The sequence below is a fragment of the Notolepis coatsorum genome (genome assembly GCF_963971535.1).
Source record: "Notolepis coatsorum genome assembly, chromosome: 8".
NCBI classification, from domain to species: Eukaryota; Metazoa; Chordata; class Actinopteri; order Aulopiformes; family Paralepididae; genus Notolepis; species Notolepis coatsorum.
Window position 1 is genome coordinate 80,854,535 of NC_140172.1, and position 27,968 is coordinate 80,882,502.

At 43.7% G+C, this 27,968-nt stretch overlaps 1 protein-coding gene across 2 annotated transcripts in view; it reads left to right on the forward strand.

The window, feature by feature from the left end:
- ppp4r3b (protein phosphatase 4, regulatory subunit 3B) overlaps positions 1-27,968 on the forward strand; it is a 90,905-nt gene that overhangs the window by 16,850 nt on the left and 46,087 nt on the right. For both annotated transcript variants that reach the window (XM_084319865.1, XM_084319866.1), the window contains exons 4-8: positions 5,265-5,888; positions 14,220-14,297; positions 19,406-19,522; positions 22,570-22,686; positions 27,027-27,158. In XM_084319865.1, coding sequence (XP_084175991.1) covers positions 5,265-5,888; positions 14,220-14,297; positions 19,406-19,522; positions 22,570-22,686; positions 27,027-27,158 — 1,068 coding nt within the window. The remainder of the gene's footprint in view (positions 1-5,264; positions 5,889-14,219; positions 14,298-19,405; positions 19,523-22,569; positions 22,687-27,026; positions 27,159-27,968) is intronic.

The window sequence follows — 27,968 nt, forward strand, 5'->3', positions numbered from 1 at the left end:
CGCGACGCGGACCAGATTCACTCGCAACGCCATAACGTTATTTCCCTGTACATTGCAACGTTAACACAACGCAGCGGTCAACTGTACTTTACATATTATCCAAACGAAGACCACATAACGCCATAACACGCCATAACGTTATTTCCCTGTACATTGTAACGTTAACGCAACGCAGCTGTCAACTGTACTTTACATATTATCCAAACGAGGACCACATAACGCCATAACGTTATTTCCCTGTACATTGTAACGTTAACACAACGCAGCTGTCAACTGTACTTTACATATTATCCAAACGAGGACCACATAACGCCATAACACGCCATAACGTTATTTCGCTGTACATTGTAACATTAACACAACGCAGCTGTCAACTGTACTTTACATATTATCCAAACGAGGACCACATAACATAACGCCATAACACGCCATAACGTTATTTCCCTGTACATTGTAACGTTAACACAACACAGCTGTCAACTGTATTTTACATATTATCCAAACGAGGACCACATAACGCCATAACGTTATTGCGCTGTACATTAACACAACGCAGCTGTCAACTGTACTTTCATAACGCCATAACGTTATTTCGCTGTACATTAACTAGGGATGGGTACCGAATTCGGTACTTTTGAGGTACCGAACCGAAACACGTCTGTACTACCGAGTATCGAATCAAGTGAGAAACCGGAAAAAAAAAAAAAAATTACTTTAACGTTATGTTATTTCGGGCATTCATAACGTTATTTCGCGCGACTGTACATTGTAGCCCAGCTGTCAACTGTACATTGTAACGTGCATAATATCCATTCATGTCGATGGACGTACTGGTGAATAGCAGTAGCAGTGATCGCCTGCTGCGTCCATCGCGTATATACAGGGAGCGAAATTAACTTTTTGACTCACCGGCCAGTGGCGGGTAGATGGGAAGAATCTACCCGCCAAGCATATTTCTTACTTGCCAACTTTTTTTTGATAATTTTTTTTTTATTATTATTTTATATAATTTTTAACACTTTGATTGCCTAAGGCTAAATTCATGATATACCATCCGTTGACGGCTCTATTTAACATGGAGAAGTTCCCCTTCTTTGCAGGGCTATAACTTTTTAAATTCTATTGCTAGATTGCCATTATTAGGGCCCATTCAAGGTCCTATATGTATTGTTCATTGTGTAGCAACGTTAAACTTTTTCATTCACATATTCATAGTAAAATATGGTCTAAAGTATAAGTATGTTTTCATCTCTTTCTGCAGCTTTCTCCAGAACGTGATTTATAGCCCCAAATGCATTATATTGATGATGAAATACAGTTTGATAGCGATCGGTGCCAGATGAAAAATTTCAAATGGACTTGCTTCTAGGAGTTTCTACGTATCATCTGATGATGACCGGATGGGCGGGGGATCGTTTATAATTCCGTGGGCAACGTTATACCATTCATCTAATGTGGGTCAAATGTTCATCATAGCAGTTAGTATCGAACACAGTAATAATAAACGCTAAAACTCACCCCAGTCTCCACGGGCCGTTGGGCGATCAGCGTGGAGAAGACAGTTTTCAATTATGGGATGTCGAAATACCGGATCCATTTCCAGGTTATATAATAGTATATACGTCCAAATCATGTTGTTTATTGAGTTAGGGCGAGCGATCTATTATCCAGTGTTTCAAGATGGAGTCGCGGGAGCTATAGAGAGTGCCCGGAAGTAATATGGGTGATCACCACTTCATCCACATGACTTCCTGTTTGGCGCTTCTGCCGATCGGCCACCAGATGGCGCTCTTGAACCGCTAGAGGGTTGAGACGAGGCCAGCACTGTGTCTCAGGGCTGCGGAGGAAAAATATGATTTCGATCACAGATTTTTGAAATATTGATATTAAAGACGAGTTAGGGCGTCCTCTGCAACTTTAGCATGGCTAGGAAAGACGCCTAACACGTTTTCGGCACTTAAAGTGTTAATAAAATATATATATTATATAATCATACTTGTGATTGTGTTATCTGCGAGACATCGCCACCTCGCTGTCTGCAAACAGCTCCACTGTCTGTGTGTATACTCGAGTGGCCTCCAGCTCCAGCAAGGATTCTCCGGCGCTGCAGCTGGACCCTAAACGCTACATTCAGCATGCAAAAGGATTCTCCTGAGCTACAGCTGGACCCTATTCAGCAGCCCTCACTCATGCGATGTAAGCCAGGGACTCGAATACGCATGTTGTTGTTGTAGGACATTGATGCCAGGAGCTATCTGTAGCTACTGCTGGATGGCGTTGGGACAACGCCTCAGTGAACTATTTAGTTTACTGCGACATTTCGTAGTGACTAGTGAGCTACCTAGCCAACGGAGGTATTATGCACTGGACTATTGCTGGAGGATTTGTTGATGTCTGGAGCTATCAGTAGCTAGCCCGCTGGATAACGTTACACAATGCCTCATGTATTAAACTAAGTGAATAGTTGACTGGGTCATTTTGTAACGGTAGCTAACCTTATCTCACGAAGGTCCCACACTGACTAGACTAACGTCACGGTGACTCGGAGGCAATAGCCTCTGTTTACATGCAGGCATACAGAAACAGGTGGGGAGGGGGTAGGAGCAGCAGCAGTGCGCGGTGCGCTGCATGTCTGTGCTGAGACAGCGAGTGAGAACTCCGCTAAAGAATTGGATCATGATTTTCGGTTTTCACATGACTATTTGATTGCCCGCCACACGGCGGTCAGACCTCTCAGTGGGAGGCGCCAAACGTAAAAACTGAGCGCAAATGGCGGGTGGCGCTCTCTAGTTTCGGTCCCTGCGTATATATATATACCGCATTAGCGCTTTAATATGGCGTGTTCTGTGATTAATGTGATTGACCAGCGTTAATGTGATTGACCAGCGTTGCGACCAGCGTTGCTAATATGAACCAAAGGCTTTAATATGGCGCGTTCTGGCATCTGTGATTAACCGTGTTGAATGGGGGTCTGAACCAAGCGAGGACCTCATGCGCGGCGAGCACCTGGGCGAAGGAAAAGGAAATGCGCATTGCTTACCGGCGAATGGGGAAGAATGCGGAAGCGCTCTTGCACTCTTCGGCTGGGATTAATATAGACGCCGTTGGTACAGCAGCCCCTCCAGGAGCTCAGATGGGAAAAAAGCGCCCCCTATCGTCTATCCCTGTGTAACTGCAGGTCAGTCGATTAGACTGACCTGGGATCTGTAGAGGTGTAGCCAACTGGCTCCATTGTGCTGGCGAGCCGTCTGATCAAGAGGGATCTGATCGCGAGACGGAAAGCAGCGTGGAATGTATATTTACAGCAGCCAATAATCAATCAATAAGCGTGATCGATATTTGGAATGGCGATCAGGAATTGGAATAATCTTTTTGGAGAACATCTGATCTAAGGTAAGGAGTATGTTACCAGTCTTGGGGTAATCGGAGCTGTATTCACTGAGATAACAGCGTGTCCCCTATGTATGTGTGTGTGTGTGGCTGTGTGTGATCTTGAGGAAACAAGAGAATAGATTTTTCAGCTCGCGTCTATAGCGTGCATAAGTACACATATACTATCGATAATCTAGCGTTTATTTGAAAACGATTCATAAATAGGCCGACAAATGACAACGTGTCTACTAGTGTATTCGAGAATATTCCAATAAATGCCGTTTATGGGGGAATCTTTCAATTTTCCGTAAATTCTCGAGAGCACGGTAGCCTTTCGAAATGCTATAAAAAGGATATCAACCGATTATATATATATATATAATTAAAAAAAATCCGCTTCGACCATGTTGACTGCAAACAAGTCATTGATAAGCGACGGGCAGATTAGACACATAGCCATAATTTAAAACATAGATTAGGCAGCCATAATTTAAAACATAGATTAGGCGTTTTTAACGCTAACATTGAAGTGGATGATGGCACTCAACAGGGTTTTCAATGTTAACTGGCCGGCACTGAAACTGTTAAAGGTAATGAGTCTTATATACACTACTATACAATATACTAGGCCTGCCGCGATAAGCAATAAATCGATTAATTGCCGCGATAATTAAAATTAATGCAATGATTTTGACGGGTGCGATTAATTGCTATTTGCGCGTTTGTTTTAATGAGGCGGAACCAGTGCCCCTCGTCAGTCACTGTCCGTGTTGGGAGGCGGGCCGCTGGCTTTACTACAGAGCACAGCACAGGAGCTCCGTAGGGCAACGCCACATAGCTTAACTACATTTCTCAATAGTGTTGCTCCTTTTAACCAAGTAGCGTTATTTATAGTGTAACGTTAGCTATTTTTAGACCCAAGTAGTTACTCGCTACTGCCCGGAGAAACTGGACTGCTAAATAAAGATGAAAGATCGAGTGTTGATTCTCATTCAATGCTAACAACATTAGCTAAATAGCTAACAAACGAAATACAACGTATAGCATAGCTACAACACAGAATAACATTAATACAATTACATGCATCATTGTTTACAATGAACGGGTGGGGCTAGTCAAAGGACTGGACACGGGGACAAGTTAAACATGAATTCATTTATTATAACGTAGTAGGTAGTTTCGAGTCGTGCTGCAGTGCCTACGCACCACAGCTATTCTATTATACTGCTTTGACGCTTCCTCCTCATCGTTGATTGCCTGTAGTAGCTGCATCTAACGTTAGTAGCTAACGTTAAAACTAACCTAAAGTTAGTTGTTCACCAACAATCTCAATATTTGTTTTATCATTGGCTCAAAAACACAGAACCGGACGAGACAAGTTGTCGGCTCATAGGTTCTGCTAGGATAATCACAACAATACTTCCGGTCCGGTCGGTGGGCTTCAAAATAAAAGTCTAAAACACCGGAAAAGACGGAGCGGTGGGCTTCAAAATAAAAGTTTTGGGAAATAAATTTCTCAAAAAAGAATTCTCTAACCGGTCGCAATAATATCGCTTATCGCGATATTTTCGGGGGCAATTAATCGCCCAGCAAAATGTGTTATCGTGGCAGGCCTACAATATACAGTTATGCTATATGTAACTATACTATACTAACTATACTATACAAAAACATACATTTATGTTTTTTAAAGTCATCTGTAGTGTGTTTGTATGTGAGAGTGCACTAGTGCAGGGTGTGTGTGTTCGTTCATGTGTGCTTGTGTGTGGAGAGATCGGTGTTCAGTGTTCTGATGGCCTGGGGGAAGAAGCAACCCTTTTGGCTCTACTAGAAACCAGCATGCTTGTCCAGTTTATCACTCTTATGTGTGCGTGTGTGTTGTCCCTCCCCAGGTGCAGGGGAAGGACCCGGCACTGGAGATCACTCAGGACCCCATCGACGAGTCGGAGGAGGAGCGCTTCGAGGAGATGCCCGAGACGAGCCACCTGGTGGAGCTACCCCCCTGTGAGCTGAGCCGGCTGGAGGAGATAGCCGACCTGGTCACCTCGGTCCTCTCCTCACCCATCCGCAGGGAGAAACTAGCGCTGGCCCTGATGAGCGACGGCTACATCAAGAAGCTCCTGGGGCTCTTCCAGGTCTGCGAGGACTTGGACAACAGGGAAGGGCTGCACCACCTGTACGAGATCGTCCGGGGCGTCCTGTTCCTCAATAAAGCGGCGCTGTTCGAGGTGATGTTCTCCGACGACTGCATCATGGACGTGGTCGGCTGCCTGGAGTACGACCCGGCACTGGTCCAGCCCAAGCGCCACCGGGAGTTCCTCACCAAAACGGCCAAGTTCAAAGAGGTCATCCCCATCACAGACTCAGAGCTGCGGCAAAAGATCCACCAGACATACCGGGTGCAGTACATCCAGGACATCATCCTGCCCACGCCGTCCGTCTTCGAGGAGAACTTTCTGTCCACGCTCACCTCCTTTATCTTCTTCAACAAGGTGGAGATTGTCAGTATGCTGCAGGTAAGGATTAGGGATGGGCATTTTAAAGAGAAATCCAGATCGATTGATTGCATGCTATACTCGAGGGATCGTGTATTACTCGTGGAGGGGGGAAAAAACTCAAAAAAATTAAATATATATATTTTTTGTATTAAAACTTAATTCACGTATATGTTTAATGAAACCAACAAACCGTTATAATCTTACACATACCGGTACATGTGAAACAAATATGTAAATATTTATTTTCTTTTAAAATTTCCATAAAAATTATTAATAATTTATGATCGATTTTTCTCATAGCCGCAATTAATAGATTACTCACACCCATCGCTAGTAAGGATGTATGCTGGGGAGACGACTACCTCTGGACTAGTTTGGATGTGCTTGAGTTGTATATTTGTAGACACTTGCTTTTGAAGTGTGATTGACCCGTATAGACCCAGGAGACGCCTGTATTGTCAATGTGGCTTTTTTTCTTCACTTACTATACTATTTGAATCAGGAGAGTGGATCATCTCTGGAAGCTACCTAAGCTAATGCTGCTTTTGCAGTAGATGTCCAACGACCCATGTTTGTTTACAAAAGCAGTGAGGAGCGTTGAGTTCTGTTTGCTCTCGTTGCTCGTCTGCATCTCTTCCTCCTCTCTGCCAAGCTGCTCGACTTGAGTGTTGAGCACAGCAGAGAATGATGGGACCTGAGCCAGTGCATCCAAACTGTACACAACTTGTTCTTTCACCAGCAACGAGTGAGTGCCTTCCATAGGGAGGTGTCGTCTGACGTCACTTTAGTATTGTAATAATTCTGCCTCATGAACATTGGCAAGCTTTCCATTTTTGCACAAAATGAGTTCCCTTCTATTAACCCATTCTTCGCCAGGCATTGTACCCTTCTTATACCATCCTCTGCCAGCTCTATTTGTCTATGGAGATCTTCACCTACTTTGCAGGGCTATAACTTTTTAAATTGTATTGCTAAATTGACATTACTATGGCCCATTCAACATTGATTAGCTATCGTTCAGGATGTAGGAATGTTTTTACTTTTTCATTCACACATTCATACAAAATACGGTCTAGAGTAGGGCTGGGCGATAAAACGATAACGATAACTATCGCGATAAATTATTTCCTCGAAATAAACATGAAACGTGGTCGCAAAGTTTCGATATATCGATTTTCCAAGCTTTGATATGAGCACACGCACTAACAACCAATCAGTGAAGGAGATGGCCGACAGCGGAAGGAGACGTAGAGCGGTAGGACTCGAGTAGTAAACAAGGCTGGCTAGGATAATTAGCTTGCACGGCGCTATTTTATAGTTTACGTGCCGAGTGGGTGTGTGGCATGAATTCTGAGGCCACGGTTATAGTAGTGTGGGGTGGACGTCGTTGCAATGTATTGGGGCGGAACAGCGTATTTTAGGGTCATATTTAGTAGGGATGCACGATAATTATCGGTGTGGGTGAATTTGGATGAAGTGCGTTTGTTTTGACTGTCGGCTCCTCCCGTTTTGCCAGTACTGTGGTACGACTGGTAGCGTGTGGTTTAGGAACAGGGCGTTTTACACAAATCCAGCGCTCCCTTTCTTGGCTGTGACGTAGCCACGTACGTTTCTTGAAAGCAGCGCGGATGTAAACAAAGATGGCGACGCTAGTGGGGATTGTTTCAGAGGGGAGGGGAAAAGTTCGCTTGCTATTTGTAATAAATGCAATGCAGAAGTTCCACGAGGAGGGAAAAGTGCAGCGGCTTGTGATACATCCAACCTAGCAGGTCACCTGCGGCATCACCACCGCTGCGATGGTGTGTTATTGTGTTAACTTAAAAGCCTGCGACGACGCAGGGAGCTAAGCAAAGCTAGCCCCTTTCATGGCTGATGCAACCCTTGGTTGAATACGCAGTCACTTATTGCTCCGTAGTAGCCAGGTTAATTTGCACCACCAAGGACTGCTTAAAAGCTAGCGGCTTGAGCCCTTGGGTCATTTCTGTCAAACTTCTTTAATTTAGCAAACGACTCGTCAATAGGTACAAGCGTGCTCGCGCCGTCGTCGTAGGCTTCTAACACCATCGCAGCGGTGGTGATGCCGCAGGCGACCTGCTAGGCTATGTGTCCACTCAAAGCCTTTCTTTCAAGGCGGACAGCTTTGAAAAAAGAAGAAAAAAAAAGCGTCTTAGGTTGGATGTATTATAAGTTGTTGACGGATTGTGAATTTTCATTTGGAAAAATAAACATGGTCACTTTATCAGTCAAAACTGTTGTCTTGGCTTTTGTTTCTGTTGTCTGGTTAGGTCAAAACTACAGGAATATACATTTAAGTTGCTGTTAAGTTATTGTCCTGGGAAGTCTTTTTATGTATTATTATTCAGGGCTGTACACTGCGACGAGATGATCGCGAATTGCCCCTTTAATTGGCCGTTGCGATTGGTAAATATTATCTGGGGGCGGGCTTGCGAGTAGTGCTTTCAAGCCTTGCATTCGCATTTCACTCCTAAATTATCCAAGGCGTGTGATGACGCGATGACGTCACTCACGCGAGCTGAGCAGTGAGCACTCAGCAGGTATGATCAGCGGGAACAATCGACTGAGCACTCACTCTGATAGACTGGCTGACTGTCTGATTTAGCTATGAAGAAAAGTAAAGTTAGTATTGCTTCATATTTTCGACGCGTTCGACCTCCTATAGTGAGCCGAACTGAACTGAACTGAACTCAGACACACGGAGAGAGCTGCGGCGTCTGCTGCTCCTCCTCCCTCCCGCACCCGTGGCTGTTGTAAACACTAGTCTCTAGTGGGACACTGGGACCTCGTGAGCCTGCCAGCCGGCTAGCAAATGCTCCAGCAAGTCTAGTAGTGCATGATAGCTCGCGTTAGCTCACTGTTCAAAACGAAACGTCCCATTAAACTAAATAGCTACAGATAGCTCCTGATATCAATGTCTTATAACACTGAGTCGATGCGTAGTCGAGCTGAGGGCACGCTGAATATAGTCAATAGGGTCCAGCTGCAGCGCCGGAGAATCCTGGCCGTAGCTGGAGGCTACAGTATAGGGTCCAGCTGCAGCTCCGGAGAATCCTGGCCGTAGCTGGAGGCTACTCGAGTACACACAGACAGTGGAGCTGGTTGCATATAGCGAGCATTTTGACTTGTTGCGTGGTGGCGATGTCTCGCAGATAATACAACTACAAGTATGATTATATAATATATATATTTTATTAAAAAAGAATTATATAAAATAAAACTTTTTTAAATCAAAAACAATCGATATAAATAATGGTAAAATTGTTGTTAAAAAATGTGCCCCTAAAAATATTTTTTGCCCCTAAATTTCTCATTTATGGGCAAGTGTGCCCCTAGTGAAAAAGCTTAGCGTACAGCCCTGTTATTGTATTGTGATATGTTTTGTTTCATGTTAAAAAAAAAGAAAAAAAAATTTGATAAAAAAAATATATATACACTAAAGATTTAATTTTTTATTTTTTTTAAACTTTGACCAGTCAGCTGGTTCTTTTAGCGTTTATCGCTTTTTCTGGTCAAGCATGACCGACAGAAACGGGTTGAATGGGGTATAGATCGGGGGAAAGACACTCTGAGAAAATACGGCGAGTCCGGGAGTCGAACTCGTGTACCCCAGATCCGTGACACGCACGGTTGTCCCCGACGCCGAAATAGCGTCCGAGGTACGCGGTGAGCTATTGGAGCTCCCCCATTAAAGATTTTTTAATACAATAAATATCGATATCGGCTTGAGGAGCATAAAGTTATCGGTGTCAAAAAATCAATATTGTGCATCCCTAATATTTAGTACATTGTCATGGGATACACCGCTTGCTCCTGCTAACTGCTAACGTGCGCGGACTGATGACGACATCAACTCGAGACATTCGCAGCAGCAAAACAAGTCTATTAATAGCCCGTCCATCGACGCCGGGCATAAGAAGTTAATTAAACTTGACAGACATTATATCGACGATAATTATCGATATCGAGTTATATGAAAATAATTTTATAATTTTATCGCGATAATGTTTTTGGCCATATCGCCCAGCCCTAGTCTAGAGTATAAATATGTTTTTATCGTTTTCTGCAGTATTTCATAGAACGTGAGTTATAGCCATAAATGCATATATTACATCATCAATTTGATACCGATTGACGGCAGATAAAAAATGTCAACTGTACAAGGTCCCAGACGTTATGACTCATCATGCGCGGTTGACCGGAGGGGGGGGGGGGGGGGGGGTCGTTTATAATGCAATGACCGACATTAAATGTTTCATGTAGTATGGGTGATATATAGACCATAGCAATTTGTATGGATAATAATCATCAAAAAGCTGAAACTCACCGCAGCTTCCTCGTAGCGATGGGGGATGATACTGGAGCAAAAAGATCGCTATTATGGGTTGTTGATCCTAGGCGAACCATTTCCGGGTTGTATACTATATACGTCCAAATAATGTTGTTTATCGAGTTATGGCAACGGATCGATTATCCATTGTGTCCAGATGGAGTCCCGCGAGCGATAGCGAGTGGCGGACGGAATAGGGGTGACACCAAGCACTTCCGGTTTGGCAACTCGCCAATCGGCCACCAGGTGGCGGTATTGAAGCGCTGGAGAGTTGAGTGGAGATCTACAGCACCAGTCATGACTGTGGGTGAAATGTGAATACCATGATGAAAATATTGATAAATATTGATCTCGATGACGGCGTAATCCGTCATTGGCAGATTAAGCATGGCGAGGAATGACGTCTTAATCCGTCAATGGCGGAGAATGGGTTAACATTATTTTAAGCATTATTTTTGGTTGAAATAAAATAATATGTAATTATTTTACGATTAATTGCGAATTGTTTCATGTTGAGCTTAGGGCTGAGCCCGAACGTTCGGACCTTAGTTCGTTACGTTGGCATTCGATTCTTAATTAATGGGTTCGAACCTCTGCTAAAAATTCATGGATCTTTGGGGAACTATATAGGATGACTCATTTGCAGACCATCCAGGAATGGCATTGATGTGTTTTGTGCTTTGACTAGTTTTGAGTAGGGTTTGTTATCAAACTGCTTCCAAATTTCCAAGAACCGTGGGTTAGACAAAGGTGAATCTTTTTTTCTCCCCATACGAGTCAACTTCAGGGAGCATTTTGCCAAGTTGAACCGAGTTAACTGGCAGGATCTGGGATGCAAGGCATGTTAGCAGAGACATTTTGTTTACATTTACTGGGTCGTGGCTGATGGCAGATGCACAACTTTGACTGAGCCACCAAAAATATATACAATGCAACAAAATTAAGGCTGAGACGATATGCCATTTGGAAGAATCGATAAATCTGGACACTTATCGATAAATATCTATTTTTATTAGTATTCAAACGACTTTGTTGTTGCCGCCATCTTTAGTGTTACAGATTTCTCCACAGTGATCCTTCTCATTTTATAGTCGGTGGTCTCTGGATGTGATGGAGGAGTGCACTGCATATTGAATGCAGAGTTGCAATTCAACTGAATTTACATGAAATGGTGATGTTAACTAAAACATGCCACAACACCTAGTATTTTAGTATAAATAATAAAAAAAAAAACTATTTCACGCAGTTATTGATAAATCTATTAGTGGTCTCAGCCTTAAACAAAATGCAACACCAGCAGCAAGGAGCTCCTTCAACATGACTGACAACGCTTTTGTTTCAAGACTCCATGCACCATGTTGGACTTATTGTGGTCTCGGGGCCCTTTCTCACTCAGGTATTCGGTTCGATTCCGTTTCGTTCTAGCCCGTTCCGAGATCTGATGCGAACTCCCTCTCCCCCCTCTAGTTTGCGTACACACTGCAGTCTTGTTTCGTTCCGGGTTCTGTTTACGGTTTGCCATTTGAGCGTTTACGCTTGCCGTAGGCGATGATGTCGCGTTCGAAAATGTAAACACAGGAAGTGTTAACATGGCTCTGGAGACTGGATGCTGATATAAAATGAATAAATAAGCAATAAATATGAAGTTATATTTGAACCTCTGTTGTCAAGCCTTGTCAATATAACCCACCCCATTTTATCACGAATGGATGGTGGTGTAGAGTTCGCTTTTGAGCGTTTCCCAAGGCTAACGCTAAGCTAAACGGCTAACGCTAGTTAGCTTAGCCTAGTCTAGTATAGCCTGTAGCACTTTTTCTTTTCAGCAAAGAACGTGCAATAAACAAAACGGATACATTCACTGTGTTCTGCCTCTTTTCTCACGAATGGAACTCTGTTGTAGAGTCCGCTTTTGAGACAAGAAACTAATGTATAGAAAATAGCATGGCAAACAAAAATTGCCAGGCCTAATGCGAGCCAGGGAAGTGCTGTGCGTTTGTAACGTGGCTTCATGTTTTCATCCACTTGTTTTTGGTTGAGGTCTGAACTCTCAAATTGCCCATAAATATCGTTTTTGTGGGTATTCTCCAGTTGTTGCTGTGTGGTGTTATCTGCCCAAAAATTCAAGCAAGCATGACAGTAACGACGTTGTGTGTGTCACGCCCCCCGCACCCGCTCGGCCCGATTCCGAGACCACCTAATCAGCGTAAGTCCGAATATTTAAATATCTCCGGTCATAATGTCCGGTGAAAATAATTTCTCTAAGCACAATTTTATTATTTGAATTGTATTAAAATAGGCTCAAATTAAATAGCCTATGCGATGAACGAAACAATCATTACATGTTGCTTCACGCTGATAAAGCCTGTCTGGCCACCATAACGACAAACAGGTATACGAGCGAGAGAGAGAGATGGCCAAACAAGCTAAGCTTAACAAATATTTCATGAAACCAAGCACAAGCAGGTCTAATAATAATGACAACGAAGATGAGTCTTCTGAACTTGAAGTCACAGAGACCGCTGATGCCGTGGTGAAAGAAAACAGAAACAGAAATGTCGAGCGTTCAGGCCCGAGTGGAAAGTTTAATTCTCCTGGCTGAGGTGCGACATTATATCCACATTTTCCAGTTCACTGATCCAGCCAGGGTTACCAGTGACACAGTTCATTCTGGAACCTCAGATCCCCGCTGATCATGGAGTTCTACAGTATCGCGTTGGATCCATACACGTATCGATTTTTTCGAATGGTGATCAGGAATTGGAATATACCAGTTGGATACCATCTGATGTCAGGTAAGGACTCTATGTTATCAGTGTTAGGATAATCAGAGTAAGTTTGATGAAGTTATAAGCTGTTTTGTGAAATGTCTTCTTTCGGTTTCAATGTAAAAGTCCGAGAGGAAATCAACGGGGCGATTATCCGCGCGCGGCCGTAATGTGCTTGCGTGCACGTATAATATTGATCATCTAGCGTTTATTTGAAAACGATTCATAAAAAGGCCGACGAATATCAACGTTGTGGAATATTCCACTAAAAGACGATTTTCATAGAATGCTCCAGAATGAGCTGTTTTTTATCTGAAAACGGGGGCTTTTCTAAATGCTCTGAAACGGAAACGACGCGATAAACAGCCTTGACAGCACTGACTCGAAAATAGTCTTTGATAATGCTATGGGCAGATTAGACACATAGCCATAATTTAAAACATAGATTAGGCGATATTAACGTTAACATTGGCGCCGATGGTGGCATTCAGCGGGTAAAAAGGAAAACCAGGCGGACCGGAATTTCTCGAATATGTCCGGGGATAGAAATCTTGCAGGACACCCAGACCGGCACGAATATGTTCTAACGGAAACGCTGCACCTAATCCAACTGGTCCCGTTCAGCGGGGGGTAAAACGAATCGGCGCCGTTTCGCATCCCAAAAGGGGTGAGTGAGAACACCCCCCCCCCCCCCCCCCCCCCCCGTTCCCGGGAGCAGTGATTCGATCCCAAAACGTGAGTGAGAAAGGCCCCTGGATACAGTCAGCGGTAGGAATGTTAGCACTTCACAAACCATTAGAACAACATGGGCATATTGAGGTTATATCTGTCTTCTATATGGGAATTGCCTGTAAAAGCGATAATCCTTCAATCCAAGTTCAGAGTGCCCTACCACCCCAAGTTCATCCCAGAGACCCCATATTCAGGAAAACTATTTTCACTTTAGCTGTGAAGGGGCTGAGCACAGACTGTGGATGCATGGCACTGAAGTGATTTTATAGTGAACCGAGAAGTGTTTCATAGTGAATTGATTACAAATCATTAGTATCCCATTATCCACAGCTATATTAATGAATTTAATAAGAATAAAATAGACTGATTTTCTTCGTGATACTTGATTTTTTTTTTTTCAGATTTGATAAGCAGACTGAATTGGAATCGCTAAAATCCAAACAATAGTTACGATACCCAACCCTAGTTTTGAGTCAACTTGCTAACTCTTTATTTCCTACACTACAGGAGGATGAGAAGTTCCTAACGGAGGTCTTTGCTCAACTCACAGATGAAGCCACAGAAGACTGTAAAAGGAGAGAACTTGTAAGTCAACGAATGGTCAAATTCCTCGGCCAGAGTAACATGTTGAATGAAGTTAATTTTTTTTACGGTCTTTACAGACAAATCAAACACACCCGTGTGGACTTGCAAAAAAATAAATAGAAAATCACAAATACAAAGTACATATTCAAGGCAAGCTCACACACAAAATCCAAAATCAACGACCGAAAAAAAGGAATAGGCTGAAGCACATGCTTATTTTTGCCTATCCTTTATAAATTCTTTTTTTAAGGCTTTTTTAAATCTCCCCTGAGAAGTACACAACTTAAACCCGTCACTAAGGCTATTCCACAATTTAACTCCCAAAATTGAAACGCATCTAGCTTTTACATTAGTTCTTACCTTTTTACATGTTATAAGAATACACAACCCTCTTAAATGATACTTTCCTTCTCTTGGTTGAAAGAGACATTGAATACAAACTGGTAGGCTTTTACTCTTAGCACGAAAAATTATTTCCAAGGTTTCTATGTACACCATATCTACAAATTTGAATGTGCAGGACTTTATGAATAATGGATTTGTCAACATGTCCTCAGTTTTATTAACATGTAAACTTTAATGGTGAATGATTGTTGTAATTTGTCTGCCTTTTTGTCTGTAGTACAGTAGTCCATTGTTGTTGTTTGCATGAGATGATTGTGTTGTAGAATGCCAGTAACTGCCCTGATCATTTTGGTGGAGATGAATATTTGCTGCCTCTTGGTTCTAGTTTCTCTGAAAATCATTTTTTAATCCATTGGCTGCCAGCATGGATTACAATTACCAGCCCCCAGCTATATGTTGGTATATTTTGGCTTTGGCCAACCATCACTCCTGCCATAATGGAAGTTCTATTTTATTCTGTGGTTGAAAAAAAAAAAAAACATTGAAATGGCAGGTGAATTTATTAACCCATTGGCTCAGGAGGTAGAGCAGTCGCCTGATACTCTGAAGGTTCCTGGTTAAATTCCGGCTGCTCCCGGCAGCATGTCGAAGAGTCCTTGAGCAAGACACTTAACCCCTAATTGCTCCCCATAAGCAAGTTGGCACCTTGCATGGTTGCCTTCCTCATCCGTGTGTGAATGGGTGATTGTGAGGCATAAGTTGTAAAGTGCTTTGGATAAAAGTGCTATATAAATGCAGTCCATTTAGTCACTGACCAGTGGATGAAAAAGTTTACCTTCTTAGCTTACAATAGAACAAAGATGATCTACAAGCACTTAATACTTTTAGGTAGAACTGGCTTTGAACAGTGTAGGGGAGAACGGGGTTGGTTGTCACACGGATTGGTTGTCGCATTCGTTATATTTCGCCACCAAAAGGCGCCGTCTCTCATATTTTGGTATGGACAAAATTTGGTGTGAAGGGAAAGCTATAGTTTAGATTGGTGTTGGCTAACTATCTAGTTTTTAGATAGTTAGCCTTGATATTAGCAAGACATTCCAGTTGGGGTTGGTCGTCACATTCTCTTTGGGGTTGGTTGTCACATGTGACAAGCACATGCCAGTGCTTTTAATGAGCACAATGTAGGCCGTTTCTTCACCAACTTGGAGGAAGTGAGCTGAGGACAGACCGAGCAGAGCCCAATGCACCCCAGCCCACCTACCAAGCCTAGTACAACCCAGCCTAGACCACCTACCAAGCCTAGTACATCCCAGCCTAGACCACCTACCAAGTCTAGTACATCCCAGCCCTCCTACCAAGCCTAGTACATCCCAGCAGGGAACAAAATTAACTTTTTGGCTTACCAGCCAAGGTGGCTGGTAGATTGAAAAAACTACCAGCCAGGCAGATCTGATTACCCCAATACTGGTAAAATAAAGTCCTTACCTCAGATCAGATGTTCTGCAAAAAGATTAATCCAATTCCTGATCGCCATTCCAAATATTGATCGTGTTTCTCGTCGTTGGCACCCAATGTGTTAAGCTTAAATTGTAACCTAATGTTAAACATCATCAGACTCCTCACTCTAGCCTCTTTGCAGGATTTAACAGAACATAATAAAATGTGAAGGTTTTGTAAACCTAACTTAAACCTCCTCAATCATGTCCTCATCAGAGTCGACAATCTCATTGATTTACTACTGATGGTGTTATGTTAATGTGTGTGCGTTATACGACAGTGTACAGGCCACCGTACTCTGGGTCAAGGGGTAGGTACGGGAAGGGCGAGAGAGATACACCTGTGTGATGTTGCTACAGAGTTAAGCTAATAGAGGATACTCACAACCACAGCAGATGACTCACGTATTTGTACTGTGAAGTAACACGACGATGACAAACGTGGTGTTTCTGTTTTTCTTTTTGATATACTTGCGGCACACGGAACAAGTTAACAACTCACCACTACAGCCCCCAGTAGCCTAGCCAGTCTCTTGAAACACCGCTATCTTCAAACTTCCACTCCTCTCGAAACTTTCTTTTGTTAGGTGGCCCCGCTCATCCTTTTTGTCTGAGAAAGCAGCTGTGGATTTTCTTTTTAGCGGCCGGCTTACTCCTTCCATATTGTTCCACATATTTGTAACGTTAACACATTTAACGTTATTAAGCTAACGTTAGTTAATCGGTATAGCAGGCGGTCATAACATTACAGTGCAAGCAGGTGCTGCAGAATGAGTGGTGGGTGTGACGTCGGTAAACAAGGAGAGATTGACGCGCAAGGAGAGATTGGGGCTGCAAAAAAGGCGACTCGTAAGACCAAAACACACCGCAGTTTTAATTATTTGACATGAAATTGTGTTACCCGCCACGTGGTGGTAGGGTTGGGCACCGAAACCCGGTTCTAATTAGGAACCGGTTCCTAACTTCCGGTTCTGGAACCCCCTGTCATGCCTCTGCGCCCCCCACTTTGAGAAACACTGCCCTAGTTACAGTACAGCAACCAAATTAAACTGTATCAAGTCAACTGAAATGTGAATAGTATGAGAAAAAATTTAAATTTTCAAAAAAAAATTAATTCTCCTGCGAAATAAGCTGTGACCTGCACCTCAAAGAATTGGAATCGAGAATCGTTCAGAACAGGAATCGATATGGAGAATCGGAACCGGAATCGTTCAAATCCAAACGATGCCCAACCCTATGTGGCGGACAGACCTCCCATTGTCACTCGCCAAACTTAAAATCTGCCCGCCCTTGGCGGGTGCTTATTTTGTTCCCTGCATCCTAGCCTAGACCACCTGCCAAGCCTAGTACATCCCAGCCTAGACCACCTGCCAAGCCTAGTACCTCCCAGCCTAGTACATCCCAGCCTAGACCACCTGCCAAGCCTAGTACATCCCAGTGCACTCCACCCCAGCTGGAAAAGGCAGCCAGCAAGAACAAGAAATGGAAAAGAAAGAGACAGGAGGAGTCTTCATCAGACGAAGATGATTGTTTTTGTTTGGTTTGTATGGAAACGTTCTACCAGGGGAGGAATGGGAGAAGTGTTGGGAGTGCCCAGACCCTACATTTGTCATCACTGTAACTGACTTTCAGTGCTAGGCTAACTTGAGTGTAGCCTAGTTGTGTAGGCTATTATTGTTGGGCCTATTTATTTAGTTCTTTTGTTAAATAGGATGGCCTAAAGATGTGTTTCCTGTTTATGTTGAGATGCATTCAGTTGTAAGTTGCATGTATTTGTGGGCGGCTGGGTGACGCAGCGGACATTGCGCTTGTCACCAACGCAAGAGACACCAGGTTCGACTCTGGCTGTCGGCGTTGCCTCCGGCTTGGGCCAGCCGTCATACTAACTCAATTGGCAGAGTTAGCGGGTGGAAGTCGATGGGTGGTAATCTGGACGTTGTGGACAGCGACTCCTACAGGTCGGTTGGGGACGCCTGCACAGCAGAGACAGGAAATGGCGGGGGTAGTGTGAGCCTCTCACACGTTACACCTCGTCAATGAGAGTGCACTGGCAGGTGAAAAGATGTGACAGGCTGCCTCCTCGTGTATCGGAGGGGACGCTTCATTACTTAAGGCAACCTTCTTCCGTTCAGCGGCCCATGTGACCACGCCTAGCACGGCGACGCGGCAGCGCCAGAGCGGCAGCGGCGCGCAGGTTGCCGCAAGCAATCCCCCCTGTTTTAACATCGACGGTTAGCTCAACTCGTTCGCCAGCTTGCTGTGGAGCCTGCGGTCCAGTTGGTGACAAGTTCGAATCACTTAATTTTTTTTTTTTTTTATATATATATAAGTTTCATTAATTTATCGCCTCTCTATATAAACGTAACTAGCGTCTGTCTTTCTTTCGCCGGTTAAGTTTAGGCATTCTTTTGGAGTTGGTTAGGGTTAAGTTTAGGCATTCTTTCGGAGTTGGTTAAGGTTAGAGTTTGTCTTGGAGCATGGCAATATTTCTTTCGCCGGTTAAGTTTAGGCATTCTTTCGGAGTTGGTTAGGGTTAAGTTTAGGCATTCTTTCGGAGTTGGTTAAGGTTAGGGTTAAGTTTAGGCATTCTTTCGGAGTTGGTTATGGTTAGTTTGTCGCAGAGCATGGCAATAGAATGCCTGTCTTTCTTTCGCCGGAGCAGCAGCCTATTTCCGCTCTGCCTCTCTGCCGCGGTCACATGGGCGTCGTGGCCAATCAGAGAAACGCTGAATGCAAGTAGGTTGCCTGAAGTGTTCACGCGGAGGGGACATGTGATGCGAGGCTTCTATCCTCCCTACAACCGGCCAGTGGGGGGCATATGCGAGCAAAGTTCAAGACGGGGGAGGAGAGAATTGGCACAATGGAATTGGGATGGGAGAAAAAGTGGATAAAAAAAAAGTTGCATGTATTTGTCAACTGTCAAATTTAGTTGCCTTGCCTTTTTAAGATTTGTCCCATTAAAACACATTGTGACAACCATCCCTGTGATGGGGTTGGTTGTCACAATGTGTCGGAGTGTCTTTGATAGGTAATTTCCTCTTTGTTACAATACGTTGGGAAATGAGAGGGATAGACATTTCAAGCAAACATCTTTTAGCTTCAATTTAATGTAGGAATGACTATTGAAAGATGTTTTGATGATGAGTAATTCACACTAGAGTAAAAAGTGACAACCAACCCCGTTCTCCCCTATGTCTTGTATGATGTGATCAGAGTGCGACCCCCCCCCCCCCCCATTAAATGTATTTTTTTTCCTCTTTTCCACAGGTGAACTTTTTCAAAGAGTTCTGTGCTTTTTCACAAACATTGCAACCGCAGAACAGGGACACCTTCTTCAAGACTCTGGCGAATTTAGGCATCTTACCTGCTCTTGAAATAGTCATGGTAGGTCTCTAATACACTATCAACATTACGGCTGTCAAAATTGGCCTAAAATGACATTTGACTATTCCTTCTAACTCGAGTAGCGTCTAATTTATTTGTATAGCCAAAGATTACAACAAGTTGCCTCAATGGGCTTCACAGATCAACAATTAAAATCCCAATAGAGTCACCATAAAATCCACAAATTTACTAACAAATGGTCTGAACACCACATCAGGCTTCTGTCTCTATTCATTATTCAATATCTACAAGTTTTACCCTGACTGATGATTAGGGATGGGTACCTTTCACATTTGAACCGGTACCTGTGAATCGATACCGGTACCCAACGGTACCTTTTTTCGGTACTTTAGTCTCAAGAAATTTTATTTACCTACCTCAGTCGTAAAAAAAAAATCCAAACTTCAAATAACTACAATTTCAACAGTTTTCGGCTTGCCATTGCTCCAACTACTTTGTTGTTGAATCAAGTCAAATCCTAGGTAAGCATATATTGTGCGTGTGAACGTTAACATGAAAGAAAAAAGTTATTTTTTTTATTTTTTTTTCCGGTTTCTCACTTGATTCGATACTCGGTAGTACCGACGTGTTTCGGTTCGGTACCTCAAAAGTACCGAATTCGGTACCCATCCCTACTGATGATCTACAATAAAGTGCTAAGTGTTAAAAACGGAAAAGTAAGGCGGCTGGGTGGCGCAGCGGACTAGCGCTCGTCACCAACGCAAAATACACTGGTATTGAATCCGGCTGTCAGCGTTGCCTCCGGCTTGGCCGGCCGTCATACTGGCTCGACTGGCAGTCAGCAGGAGGGAAGCCGGTGGGTGGGTCCGGGTCGTTGTAAACAGCAACTCCTACAGTTCGGTCGGGGCGCCTGCACAGCGAGGGAAGGATCTGGAGGGAGGTAGTGTGACCGTCCACACGTTACACTCCCCCAGTGAGAGTCTGCGCTGCCAGGTGAAAAGAAGTGGTGGGCTGGGGGCGGCTACGTGGCGTAGTGGGCAAGGCGCTCGCCACGAATGCGGAGACGCTGGGCTCGCCTGTTCGAGCCCAGCGCTTCACATTGCTTTCAGTTTAGCTGGTCGTTCATACTAATACACATTGGCCGTATTAGGGGGTGGGAAACTGATGGGTGGGGATCGGGCGTTGTGGACAGCGACTCCTACAGGTCGGTTGGTGCGCCTGCGCAGTAGAATCAGGAAGTGTCGGGGGCAGTGTGAGCCTCCCACGCGTTACTCCTCGCCACTGAGAGATCGAGCTGCGCAGGTGAAAAGATGCGACTGCTGTTACCTCAAGTACCGGAGGGGACTTGTGCTATGTATGACTTAGTCCACATTGCAGCCGGCTTGTGAGAGGCAAGAAACGGCGTTCGTGACAGGGGAGGGTTGAATTGGATGATACGAAATTGGGATGGGAGAAAAAATATAGAAAATGGGAGAAAAAGTGGATCAAAAAAAAAGAAGTGGTGGGCTGGGTACACATGTGTCGGAGGAAGCATGTGATGGTCTCCGCCCTCCCAGACCGACGGTAGGGGGTAGAGTGCGTAACGACCAGGAAGGGGATTGGGAATTGGCATAACGACTAACATTGGGAGGGGAGAAAAACAGAAAAAAGAAGGGGGGGGAAAGATAATAATTATAATTTAACAGAAAAGTAGGCTACTTACATTCTTGATGCTAGAACTCGCAAAATAGCGTTGGCATAAGAAAAGAAGGTAGGCCAGCTGTAGTTTACATAGCTTGCATACAACTTTGTCTCGAGATTCCACAAGTTGACCAAAATCCGAAGTATTTCCCAACCTGGGCTTTTAGATTGCTCAGCGAGCAAATCACTGTCTTCGCAACTGAGTTGGGTTCTGAATTCTCTGCCATCACATCATGGTGGTTGTTGTTGTTACTACTGGCACGTTTTTTCAGCTCAAAGAAAGTGACGTTGCGGTGTCTCCTATCCGTCAATAAGTATTATTCATTCAAATATAGAATATACGTTGACAGCCCTACTCAACAGTAACTGCACACTACGTCACCCCCAAGTGGAACATGGAAAGCCACATATGGAAACAAACTTTTCCCCACTGTGACACAAAAACACCATGGTTTTTGTGTACCGTTACACCCCTAGTAGCAACCCCTCCACCTGTCCCCACTCCACTCCAACACACGCATCGGACAAACTGATGAGAACTGAGACTTCAGAGCTTTAGTGCATCGTAGAACACCGGAGCACCCAGATTAAAGGCAATACTCTTTAGTCCATAGTAGAACACTGGAGCACACAGATTAAAGGCAATACTCTTTAGTCCATAGTAGAACACTGGAGCACACAGATTAAAGGCAATACGCTTTAGTCCATAGTAGAACACTGGAGTGCACAGATTAAAGGCAATACTCTTTAGTCCATAGTAGAACACTGGAGCACACAGATTAAAGGCAATACTCTTTAGTCCATAGTAGAACACTGGAGCACACAGATTAAAGGCAATACTCTTTAGTCCATAGTAGAACACTAGAGCGCACAGATTAAAGGCAATACTCTTTAATCTGTGTGCTCCAGTGTTCTACTATGGACTAAAGAGTATTGCCTTTAATCTGTGCGCTCTAGTGTTCTACTATGGACTAAAGAGTATTGCCTTTAATCTGTGTGCTCCAGTGTTCTACTATGGACTAAAGAGTATTGCCTTTAATCTGTGTGCTCCAGTGTTCTACTATGGACTAAAGAGTATTGCCTTTAATCTGTGCACTTCAGTGTTCTACTATGGACTAAAGGCAATACTATTTAGTCCATAGAACACTGGAGCGCACAGATTAAAGGCAATACTATTTAGTCTATAGTAGAACACTGGAGTGCACAGATTAAAGGCAATAAGCTTTATTTACCGCTAGTGCTTCGTTGCAAGGTGCGTCTTCATCAGAGTTGAGCCTCTATATCACGGTTCGACAGCATTACAGACTCTACTTTTAAATAAACAAAGATTACTCCATAGTTATATAAAACACCTGTCTTGCTCTTGCCCACTCTCACCCCTTCTTCTCTGCTCTCTTCCATCTCAGGGGATGGATGACCTGCAGGTGCGGGCGGCAGCCACAGACATCTTCTCCTACCTGGTGGAGTTCAGCCCCTCCATGGTCAGGGAGTTCGTCATGCAGGAACCGCAGCAGACAGACGATGTACGATGATCTTTAACGTTTACCTTTTTATAGACTTCCACGTAGGTCCATTTATATGTGGTGCGCTCCGTTCTGTCATCTTCTACAACAGGGGTGGCCAACCAGTCAGAGACTAAGGGCGCGTTCACACCTACTCTGTTTGGTCCACTTTAAGTGGACCATGGTCCCTTTAAGTGGACCATGGTCCCTTTAGATCGATAGTCCGTTTGGTTTGTACAGGTGTGAACGCAAACCGAACTATAATGAGGACCAAACAACCGAACCATGGTCCTCTTGAAAAGTTGGGACTCGGTTCGTTTCAATCGAACTATAGTACCTAATCCAGGAAGAAGCAAAGTAGCATACTCCTCTCTAGACTGGCACCGCACGCGGACAATCTCTCTCTTCCTCCCTCTCTCTCTCTCCTCTCTAGACGCAGTCTCTCTCTTCCTCTCTCTCTATAGACTCGCGCCGCGCGCACCCCCCAACTTTCTCCTGCATGAGGAGGACATTCGCGGACATTCTCTCAGATAAAGAAAAAAAAAGCTTACATACTTTTTGGGTAATTTCATAATAGCAGCGTGGACCAGCTCTGTAACAACAACGCATCTCGAGCTGCTTCTATGCAGCTGTCTAGTAGTTGACAGCTTACGCAGGAAGGGAAGGAAGGTCTCTCTCTCTCTCTCTCTCTCCTCTCTCCTCTCTCCTCCTCTCTCTCTGTGTCGACTAGCGCCGTGCTCATAATAGTATTACGCTGCCGGCAACTGATTACGTTTGTGAGTGCTATAGTCCAATAGATGCGACAGCATGTCCTTTGTTTACAAATTAGATCCGCACCAAACAGGGTAGTGTGAACGCAGACCAAAAGCAAACAATGTATCATTTTCACATTTGGTCGACCAGAAAGTCCGGACTATCCCCGGACTTTCAGATGTGATCACACCCTAAGAGCCACAAAAATGACTGTGGTACCACAAAGAGCCACACCATATACCACCGTTTCTCAACCTTTTTTTTCAGTCACGGCACCCTTCATGTGTTTATAGGTCTCACCCTCTGGCCTCTGAAGTTGCTAATGTCTTTTTTATTTGGGCCTCACAGGGTTAAAAGTACCATGTGAGACCCATGGTTGCAAAATTACAAAATCACTTTTAGCCATTTAAAAAAAAAAAAAAATATTTAAAAAATGTTAAGCACATGTATAGTCAATTGGTCCTGTTGTTCAGCCTCACAATGCTATTTTTTTTATCTACTTTTTCTCCCATTTTCTATTTTTCTCCCATCCCAATTTCGTATCGTCCAATTCTACCCTCCCCTGTCTCGAACGCTGTTAGGCCATGCCTCCCACAAGCCGGCTGCAATGTGGACTAAGCCTTACATCAAGTGTCTCCTCCGGTACTCGAGGAAGCAGCAGTCTCATCTTTTCACCTGCACAGCGCGATCTCTCGGCGTCGGGGTCTGCGTTTTGGAGGGCACGCCGCCCTCGTCGCTTCCTGATTCTGCTGCGCAGGCGCACCAACCGACCTGTAGGAGTCGCTGTCCACAACCTCTGATCCCCACCCATCAGCTTCCCACCCCCTAAAACTGCCAATTGTATTAGTATGAACGACCAGCCAAGCTGATAGCAATGCGGAGAGCTGGGCTCAAACCCAGCGTCTCCTGCATTGGTGGTGAGCGCCTTGCCCACTGCACCACATAGCCGCCCCCCCCCACAATGCTATTTGATAGTAAATGTGTTTATGTCCCACCCTCTGGCCTCTGAAGTTGCTAATGTCTTTTTAATTTGGGCCTCACAGGGTTAACCTCTTAACACTTTGGTTTTCTTGGGTTAAATTCATGATATACCATAGGTTGCCGGCTCTATTTGTCTATGGAGAAGTACCCCTTCTTTGCATGGCTATAACTTTTTAAATTCTATTGCTACATTGCCATTATTAGGGCCCATTCAAAGTCCTATATGTATTGTTCATTGTGTAGCAACGTTAAACTTTTTCATTCACATATTCATAGTAAAGTATGGTCTAATGTATAAGTATGTTTTCATCTCTTTCTGCAGCTTTCTCCAGAACGTGATCTATAGCCCCAAATGCATTATATTGATGATGCAATACAGTTTTATGGCAATCAGCGCGATATAAAAAATTCCAACTAGACGTAAATACTTACTTACTTCTAGAAGTTACTACACGTCATCTGATGTTGACCGGATGGGCTAGGGGGCGTTTATAATTCCGTGGGCAGCGTTATACCAATCATCTAATGTGGGTCAAATGTTGATAATAGCAGTTAGTATCGAAGACGGTAACGTTACACGCTGAAACTCACCCCAGTCTCCGCGCGCCGTTGGGCGATCATCGTAGAGTAGAAATCTTATCATTATGGGATGTAAATTTACCCGGTCCATCTCCAGCTTGTATAATGGTATATACGTCCAAATCATGTTGTTTATCGAGTTATTGGCAATCGATCACTGTGTAGCGTGACGAGCCAGAGTCCCGAGACCTATAGCGAGTGCCCGGAAGTACTACGGACGTCTAGCACAACCTCTATGGCACATCCTGTTAAGCGATTGCGCCGATCGGCCACCAGATGGCGCTCCTGAACCGCCAGAGAGCTCAGTGGGTCCTGCTGGTGGATCTCAGGCCAGCGGAGGGGACATATGAATCCGATCGCAGATTTTTTAAATATTGATATAAGGACGACGTAAAGCGTCCTCCGGCAACTTGAGCATGGCCGGGAATGACTAGAAAGTGTTAAGCCTGAGATATACAGTAAAAGTGTATATTTTCAGCATTACGTTTGTTTACCAATTATTTTAACTGTTATTAGTGAAATATAAGATTATAGAAATTGAGAATGGAAACCGGCGCATATTGACAGGAGGAAGTGGCACAGCCAAAAGTGAGTGTAGTCTTTTGAAGGAAGAGACTCAGGGCTTTCGAATTTCAAAAAACTACCCTACCCAGCTCACACCAGCCCCTGTCAATCATCTGACTTCTGGATTTACTTTTTTATTTCTCTTATTTTTTCGGATTATCTCCTACAAACCTGAACGTTATTGCCATAAAACGGAACACCGTTAGTTTCTCTACCTTTCTGTGAACGTCTTGCAAAAAACGGTGTTGCAATACGATGAAATGGTGGAGAAATTTACATTATAAAAAAGATGGCAGAATTCAGTACTGTATCTACAAAACCTGTATAATCATCTTCCCTTTATTCATTTGCTTAGATTTTTCAGGTCTGGTCAATTTTAGCATGGTGTTATTCACAGTCAAAGATTAAAAAAATAATTCTAAATATAATTGATATTCTCCTTTGGTTCATTACAATGTACTCAAGCCTAGTAACAGACACACTATTTCTGACACTGATCCATATATGTCCCTAGATTCAGATACCAAGAACATGCAAATGGACCATTAAAAAATATATTGTAAATGTTTATTTTACGTCCTTATGGAATGAGTGACAATTATTATTATCTTTTTTTATTATAATTTTTTTATGGATGGAAGAGCCACACATTGACGGGCAAAGAGCCGCGGGTTGGCCACCCCTGTTCTACAAGTTACCAAAGATGTTTTATAAAATAACTGGAGAAACGTGTTGTGGCTCCCTCCTCCCTCTCAACACGAGCTGAAACATTGAAGCCCTATTATGACGGCATTTTGTTGTTTGATTCTAAATTCAACTTACCGTAATTCCTCTAATAGTGACCGGGCTTGTATTTGTTTCAACTGTAGCGGGTACCAGGCTTTTATTGAAAGGAGGCATGTATAAGAGAGAAGCCTATATTTCAAATTTTCAAACCGATCATAATGAATAAATCAACATTTTGTGTCGGTAAAATGTACTAACTTTTTTTCTCCCGCCTCCAGTTATGCATGCTTTTTTACCGTCAGCTGCTTTCAGCTTATTCCTTTGTTTTTTCCAATATCGGATTTGTCTGGAATCAATGTTAAAGTGCTTTGCGGCTTTCTCTCCCGAATGCTCCGCCGCATACCTCAAAACTTCCTCTTTAAACTTAACGTCAAACTTTCGTCTCTGTTTAGTACCGGTAGCCATGCTTGCTCTGTTGTATTACGTGCTGCGCGCGACCCGTGTTCCATATACGGAAGTAAGGGGAGGTTCGCTCACGCGTATATTAGTAACCCGCCTTGTATTAGGAGGTCGGCTTATAATTGCTTATTTCAACAGCGCACCCGGTCATTAATAGAGTCGGTTTTTAATTGAATACAGGTCACTATTAGAGGATTTACGGTAAGTCTACCAACGCCCCCCCCCCCCCCCCCCCTGCATGGTATGTTATTGACTTATATATATATATATATATGTGTGTGTGTTCTCCTTTCCCCCAGGACGTGCTGCTGATCAACGTGGTGATTAAGCAGATGATCTGTGACTCTGACCCAGAGTTGGGAGGGGCTGTCCAGCTGATGGGTCTGCTCAGGACACTCATTGACCCGGAGAACATGCTGGCTCCCATCAACGTCAGTATAGGACCAACTTGCCTTTTTTAATTACTCTCTTGCTAGCTTTTATGTTCTTTTACAATGTAGCGCTTTGGGATTTGCTCCACAACTATAAAGCGCCCTACAAAAATAAATAATTATTAAATATATTATTAAAGCTAGTGCTCTGGTCATGCATCCACTCAACTCAGAAAATACAGCATCAGGCTATTCGAAAAGTATTGATACTAATAAAATGGAGTATTGAACCGTTTTTAACACTTTGGTTGCCAACAACGAGATTTCTCCTTATTTCTCGCCATGCGTTGGTTGCCAACAACGAGATTTCTCTTTATTTAATCGTTATTTCTTTTTATTAGCGATATCCATTTTTCATCCATCCAGCCTGACTATATCATTGGGAATGGCTCTGAGCTCGAAAAGGGCAAATACCGCCCCCTATCGTCTCCCGGATGGTAATGCACATCATTGGATTGGATTGAGTGGCCATGTGCATCAGAGAAACTCCGGTCCAGGGTTTCCCCATCTCTGGCAAGCAGTGTCTGTTACCACATTCACTGGGGAGGCTCGGAGCAGCTTTCGATTATGCGTTTCGGACTATAACGTTGGATCAATAAACGCGATCAATATTTGGAATGGCGATCAGGAATTGGATTCATCTTTTTGCAGAACATGTGATCTGAGGCAAGGACTCTGTTACCAGTTTTGGGTTAATCAGAGTTTTTTTTCACAGCGTTCACAACGTGTGTGTGTGTGGCGTTAGGCGCGGAGCGCGGCACAAATATTTTCAGCCCGCTTTTGTATTGTGCATAAGAACACAAATACTCT